Source organism: Portunus trituberculatus, chromosome 38 (assembly GCF_017591435.1).
Source record: "Portunus trituberculatus isolate SZX2019 chromosome 38, ASM1759143v1, whole genome shotgun sequence".
NCBI lineage: Eukaryota > Metazoa > Arthropoda > Malacostraca > Decapoda > Portunidae > Portunus > Portunus trituberculatus.
This window is the reverse complement of record NC_059292.1, coordinates 9,170,613-9,178,112: the sequence shown is the minus strand read 5'-3', so window position 1 is coordinate 9,178,112 and position 7,500 is coordinate 9,170,613. Positions and strand designations below refer to the sequence as shown.

Sequence of the window (7,500 nt, the reverse complement as noted above, 5' to 3'; positions counted from 1 at the left end):
CTCTCTCTCTCTCTCTCTCTCTCTCTCTCATGTACCATCATGTAATCGAATGCTTAGACAAAGACACCTTTATTCTCTCTCTCTCTCTCTCTCTCTCTCTCTCTCTCTCTCTTCGCAACGCATCAATAAAAGTAAAATATAGGCTTAGAGACAGAAAGGAAAAAAAAGGCAAAATAAAAAGTGAGAGAAGGAGGAAGTGACGAGGAAAAAAAAAATAACAATATCGACGAGAAAAAAAAAGGTATAAAAAGAAAGAACGGGAAGCTGGGGCAGAGAGAGAGAGAGAGAGAGAGAGAGAGAGAGAGAGAGAGAGAGAGAGAGAGAGAGAGAGAGAGGAGAGGGAGAGGAAGGGGAAACTGTCTAACTATTGTGTGCATCAGGAGGAACAGCTGTCTGTTGGCTCAAGGTCACAGCCTGGACCCTGGACACACGCACGCACACACACACACACACACACACACACACACACACACACACACACACACACACACATACACACACAGCTAGAGAGAGAGAGAGAGAGAGAGAGAGAGAGAGAGAGAGAGAGAGAGAGAGAGAGAGAGAGAGAGAGAGAGAGAGAGAGAGAGAATTCTTAGAGTACATATGGTCCGTACACATGCAGTCTGTTGGATAAATATACTGGATTCACTTAATTCGCAGGTGTGGGAGACAGTGAGGGGAAAAAAAAGACAACATCCTCGCTACAAACTCGTCGACTAACTGTTCCTCTTCCTCTCTCTTCCCTATTGTCCTTGCTCCTCTACTCCCGCTACCTCCTATTCACTCCTGTGTTCTGATTACTCAACTTGTTTATTTTCATTCTGAGGAAGGTAACGCGAGTCCTGTGCTAATACTCCTTATGCACTTTCACAGGTGAGAGATCGCTCGTTTTCTTTCATCTCCGCTGCTACAACACCGGGGGATACCTAAGAAAAAAAGACGGTAAGTGGTTAAGTTTAAGTGGGTAGGAGTGCGACCGTGGAGTTAAGCCATTTATTACGGACGAGGCTCATTCTTCCCAAGGACGGGGCAGATGGGACATAGCCTTAATTACGTGTGAATAAATGAACATGAATATTAATGTTCCAGTATCAAAAGTGAGGAAGTCTATTGCAACAGTGGCCATATTATATCGTTTTAATTTTTTTTTCTAATATCTTAATTGCTTCCATTGTATGTCACTTCCTTCTTGAGTACGAAATGTGTGTGTGTGTGTGTGTGTGTGTGTGTGTGTGTGTGTGTGTGTGTGTGTGTGTGTGTGTGTGTGTGTGTGTGTGTGTGTGTGTGTGTGTGTGTGTGTGTGTGTGTGTGTGTGTGTGTGTGTGTGTGTGTGTGTGTGTGTGTGTGTGTGTGTGTGTGTGTGTGTGTGTGTGTGTGTGTGTGTGTGTGTGTGTGTGTGTGTGAATGTGTGTGTGTGTGTGTGTGTGTGTGTGTGTGTGTGTGTGTGTGTGTGTGTGTGTGTGTGTGTGTGTGTGTGTGTGTGTGTTCCCAAAGACTACGCTATTTACCTTCCTCCTTCCCATCTCTCACTGATCTCCACCACTACCATCACCACCACATGCACCTCCTCCTCCTCCTCCTCCTCCTCTTCTAACTCCTCTTCTCATCTCGTCCTTCCACGAACTCCTCCGCGATGCCCACGGCGGTAATAACATGGCCTGTGTTCGAGAGCGGTTCGTTACGGCTCCTCGCTACTTCGAACACAGAGCCTTAAGTGAAGCCTTCCCTGTACTGGAATTTTACTGAACTTTTCACCCAAATGACACGTCCACATTTTCTTCTGTCCACCTCTCCACCTCTGTTCCTCGATCGTCCATCCGCTGCCCTGGCCTAGCGTATAAAAAATAAAAGGAGGATTATCAAGGTTTTTACTGCGAATTTTTCTTTAGTGAGGAACATCTTTGGGTGGAGTGTGTGTGAGGGACGTGGCCGCCGCCCTGTTCTTCCCCTCTGTTTCTTGGAGAGGACAAAATGAGTTCCTGCGATGCGTCCTTGTGTGTTTTAGAGGAGAGATGGAGGGAGTGGAAGAGTGGCAGGAGCGTGGGACACCTCACTCGTGTTGATTGACCTCTTGCCCGTGCCCTTGTCACACACAAACAGAAAAGGATCCAACTCGTGGCCTTGAAATAGGCTACCCGCAGAAAATCTCAAGGTGAGATAAGTTCAAATTTAAACGCACAAATGTTTCGTTTTTTTATCCTTCCTGTACCTTTTCTCATTTACGTGATACAGTTGAACGCTGCTTTTCATTTCCTTACCTATGTTATTTTTACATGATTTGCATTGTTTCAACAGGTAAATAACTACTGCTAATTGACGGGGCTGTAATAAGTTAGCGGTGTTTTGAGCGGCAGGCAGGTAGTGCTGATTAAGATTCAGATCAGCACAGGTATACCAAGAAGTGGTGTGTTGTGGTGGTGTGGTTGATGGCGAGTCCGGTGACTGGTGGCGTGTCGGTGGCGTAAAGTGCATTGTAGCGGTGGTGCGCGGTGTAATGTGGAATGGTGTATTGGGGTGAAGGGGACTGGGTGCCGTGTGGTAAGATGGTGTACAGTATGACATGATGTGGCATGATGGTTGTGGTGTATCATTGCTGCTCGCTGTGACTTGATAAGTGTGCGTAAGTTCACACACACACACACACACACACACACACACACACACACACACCTCATCTTTTATTAGCTATTATTATTCCGAAAAAAATGCATTCATCCAACACTCTTCACTTTAATCATTAACCTGTCGTAACCTTTCTTCTTACAGGTTGAAATTGCCTTTATTATTACATTTTAACTTTTTTCCACAAGCAAGAGGTTTGTCTAGCAATTTCCGTTCTCTCTCTCTCTCTCTCTCTCTCTCTCTCTCTCTCTCTCTCTCTCTCTCTCTCTCTCTCTCTCTCTCTAAATTACAAGGGGAAACATTCTGTCTTTATATTTCATGCTGGCGAGGATGTTCATATAGGCAGGTAATCAGGAACTTTCCCTTCCCTCCTCTACCTGCCACGGTGACGTTAAGCAGGTGTGCCTGACGGGCTAATTTACAGGTGTTCCGGGAAGGTGTGCGCCCGACCAGGTAGCACCAGGTAAATTTGGGTGCTGTCTTACCGGGAACACTCACACGCCTAGTACCTGGTGAAATACAGAGAGTGTAGAGTTGAGTTTGGTGACCAGATTTTTTTTTTTTCTTTTTAGGGTAAACTTCAATAATGTCATGAAGTGAAGTGTGTTATTGTAAAGGTGCCTCAATGTGAAATACGGTGAACGATTGCAGATGACGGTGAGGTGAGCGAAGAGGGAAAAAGAGAAATGAGTTATGCGGGATAGGCAAGTTTATAAAATGGTTCAGTTATTGGGTGGTATGGTTACAACGGATAAGGTTAAATTACGCAAGCTTATGTGATGTTACGTTATGTTAGGTTTGGTTAGATTAGATAGTGTTAGATAAATTGAAATGACAAAGTTTGGCAAGATAAGGTTATGTTAGGTTTGGTAGATTAGGTTAGGTTAGAATAGATAAAAGTAAGGTTAGAAGCTACGTTAGGTTAGATTATGTAAAGTTTAGGTTAGGTTAGATTAGGGATGAGAAAACCCGTGAGTAGCTTAGAAGGAGCCCCAGGAGGGAAATGATAGTGGTCAAGGAGGGTATAATGAAAATTGGGTGGGTTCGAAGATGAAAATGATTACCTGCGTTAAGAGGGCAGGTGGGGAGTGAGTGAAGTGAGGTCTGCAAGGGAGTGAATGAATGAAGAGTGAGTGAGGTACATGACTTGTCAATGTGACGAGTCAGCAAAAAAAATACCAACGGCGTAGGTCTCTCTCTTTCTCTCTCTCTCTCTCTCTCTCTCTCTCTCTCTCTCTCTCTCTCTCTCTCTTACTCTGCCACATACGATCAAGATATTTCATGGAGACCTTCAGAATTTATTACTTCACGAAGGAAAACCATGAAGGTCAAGAACAAGGAATCAAAACAAAACCCGCCATTGATCATGGCTAGAAAACAGAGAGAGAGAGAGAGAGAGAGAGAGAGAGAGAGAGAGAGAGAGAGAGAGAGAGAGAGAGAGAGAGAGAGAGAGAGAGAGAGAGAGAGAGAGAAATGGTCAAATAATATAAAAAAAAAAAACAATCACCAGCAGCAGGTAAGTCTATTGCACAACAAAGAAAATCCAGTCTCGTAATCGTGTCAAAACAAGCTGATACCACTACACAACAAAGCAACACAGCAACACCAAGACTCTTGACAAAGACCTCGCTACTCCAGCAACACGTCAACACATGCCGCACCGCCTCTGTTCCCCCACCCTACCCTCTCATTCTCTGTCCGCTTTGCATTAAGTGATACCGCTTTATACTCTTCGACACTGCCCGTCCCGCCAGCACATCACCAGTTGGATCACTAATCAAGTGTTAACTTCATGACGTCACCAATGAAGTCGGGCCAGGCAATAGCAATTTGATAGTGAGGCAAGTACATTCAAGGGCGTGGCTCGGCGCGGCGCGGCACGGCCTTGAGGGTCTCCGGGCGGCGACGCAGCAGGACGGTTATGGAATCCAGGCCTGCTTGAAGATGCTCCCGGCGGACTCAGTTGCCCCGCCCCACCAGCATTCCAAGAGGCTGACTTAACTCCTGTGTGGCGAGGCGGCGCAACGGCCGTTGGTGCTCACATTGGCTCGGCGAAGGCCGGGGAGCACACAATGCGGCGGCCAGGGTCAGGCGAGGTCCTCGACCCAGCACGAGTGTTCGTGTCCCGTTAAGACCCAATGACATAATCTGAAGACCTAAGCTCGCGACGTCGTCATTTCCGGTTGTACTGCTCGCTGTGCTCACCAGCCGCTGTTTCCGGCGAGTGAGTCCCCACGACACAGGTGTGAGGCAATGGTGAGTAATAGGGATGAGTGAGTGTGTGAGTGAGTAAGAGGAGGCCTCAGTGTGTGGCTGAGGCTGGGAGCGTGAGGCCGCGGTGGAGCACGCTCGGACAGGGCGCCACATGCTGCCGCCCGTCCAGAGTCCTGCAGCTGACAGGGCGCCACCGCATTGCTCCTCGCGACCCTCTCGGTTACGCTCCCCCAGACTTGTGTTCCAGTGAACAGTGTGTGTGGTGACGCCGCGCCGCGAGTGATGAGTGTAGTGACAGTGACCAAGCTTTTTAATGAGTCAGTGTGTCCAGTGCTGTGGTGGCGAAAATCGAGCGCATACATACACACAAGGAAAAATTTTCGTCTTGCGCAAATGCAAAAAATTGTAGTGAAAAGTGGTGTGTATGTTTCACGCAACGCTCCAGGAGTATTAATGGCCCTCGCGCCGCCGCCACGTGCTGTGCCGAACCACGCCTCCCATGGATAGAGTGAGACCATAAGTACAGAGTGCACAGCAGGTGAGAGGAGCGGCGCCGGCGAGCGTGTGGGCCTTTGCGTGGTCTGTCTCCCTCTGCTGCCTGCGTCCTCGCTGACTAAGCCGTGAGTCAGGTCCGTCTTGCTCACAAACGCGCGTAGGCGGGGAGCTGCACGTGCTAGAGGGAACCTGCCCGACCCGCGCCGCACAACGCTGTACCCGGGACCAGGTGTGACCAGCAGGCAGGATGACCGTCGCTGTGGCCGCGTCATTTCACGACCTGCCGCTGTCCCTCGCCCTGCTGCTCGGCATGGATGACGTCCCAGACGCCCCGATGCGTCACCCTCCGCCTCCCCCTTATACTCCCCGGACTACAACGCCCACTACCACCCACGGGCCACAAATCCTACATACCCTTACCACCCCCACGCACTCCCCAAGGACGACAGGTGACCCACTCACTCAACAAACTCTACCAAAAACAACGTTCGACACCTTCATGCCTCACCATCAAGCCTCGACCTCTTTTGAGAGTTACACTGCGGTCAGCGGCCCTGCAGGTTCCTCCTGGGGAGGAGTGTCCCCTGAGTCTGCTATCACGCCTTCACTGAGTTTTTATGGGTCACCTGCCCTCTCCAGCCCTTCCCCTCGTCCGACTCCAACGCCAGAGGGCACAACATACTCACATCACACGGAGAGGACTTCACATAGAGTCAGCGTTACCGTGACCGACTTAACATCGGTCACCCCACAAAACATTCAGGCACAGAGTGATTACACGGGCACCTTCACTGAATCTGGATACACCGCGGCGCCAAGTCCAGGCCCGAGCTACACCTCGCTGGCCCAGCTAGTGAGCGAGGACCTACCTGGCTCCTCCGACTGGTCCAGCATCAGCGGCGCCACTGTGGGTCTGGAAGGATGGGGAGTGGACCCACTTCCGCCCGCCTGGCCCTCCCCTGTCACTACTGTCACCGCACCCAGTGACCCTGCACCAACGTGGGTGTGGCCCACCCAACCCACGGGGTCTGAAAATCCCTGGCACCTTCAGCCACCTCCAGTGTGTTCCCCGACCCGCGAATATGCTGCACTAAGCCCTGCCAGCAGGGAAGTTTCCCAGGGGTTCTTCCGCGGGAATGGCGCACCCCATGGCCGCCGCTCCGCCTCCCGCTCGCCTCTCAGCCCGACAGGCGCTGCGTCAACCCCCTCGCCCCGAGGGGACCTCCCGCCCCGCTCCCCGCTCGCACTACCAGGCTCACCACACGACACGCGCTCAGCAGACCGGCGTCGCTGGAGAAGACGACAGCAGCAGCAACAGCATCAAAAATCTCAGCAGAAGGGTGAAGGGAAGGAGGGAGTTTGGTGGGGGTGTGGTAGCGGGTGGCGGCGGTGGTCGGGGCAGCCCCGCCGCTCACACAGTCTGGTCCCCATGGAGAGTGCGGGAGGAGCGCGGCCGGTGGAGAGTGGAGGCCCCAGCCCCTTGAGAGGCAGTTCCCCCGGTGACCACACCCCACACGCCCCGGAACAACACACGTCACTTGACGAAGGTCAAGACGACGACGAGGACGACGACACAGAGGAGAGTCGAGTCTGCGTCCCGCCAGGTGAGTCACCAAGGTTTAAACAGTTTGAACTGCGCGCGCAGCAGTCGCTGTGCCGGCGCGCAGCAGCGCTGTGCTGGCCGTGGCGGAGTTCAGGCATCCGTGGCACCGTGCCTGGCCGGGGTCCTCAAGGGGGACAGGGACGCCTGAGCCTCAGGTGGATAGCCACGTGCTCGGTGCGTCGCACCACAGCAAGAGTGGGCGGTAAGAGCCTAGCTAGCCCCGCCCACACCCCGTCCCGCCACGCCCTCCAGCTTCGCCATCTTATCAGGCTCCTCGCATATTCCTGTGTTCCGAGCAGCGTGGCTGCAGCTTCTGCCTCACGTGGTGCTTGCGGCAGCGTACACGGCGGGGCGCACTTCCTGCATGCACTGGCGGATGCTGTCTGCCCGGAGACCGTTGGTTACCTTCCAGGAATCGCAGGCGGCATGTGTGGTGGAGGGTCGAGAGGGTACGGGGAGGGAAGGACAGGGAAGGGAAGGGAAGGGAGGGGGAAGGATCGGGTGGTTGCCGAGGATCATGGCTCCTACTACAATAAGTGCTGAAGCTGCACCTCCGCTGTCACGGG

General features: G+C 51.9%; 1 protein-coding gene across 2 annotated transcripts in view; it reads left to right on the top strand.

Moving 5' to 3' along the window:
• The first annotated feature begins 4,941 nt into the window (after positions 1-4,941).
• The window catches only part of LOC123514638, a 124,256-nt gene continuing 121,697 nt past the window's right edge, over positions 4,942-7,500 (top strand). For both annotated transcript variants that reach the window (XR_006677658.1, XM_045272625.1), the window contains exon 1: positions 4,942-6,935. Coding sequence is in view for 1 of the 2 variants with exons in the window: in XM_045272625.1 (XP_045128560.1) it covers positions 5,579-6,935 (1,357 nt within the window). In the remaining variant the exon portion in view is untranslated. The remainder of the gene's footprint in view (positions 6,936-7,500) is intronic.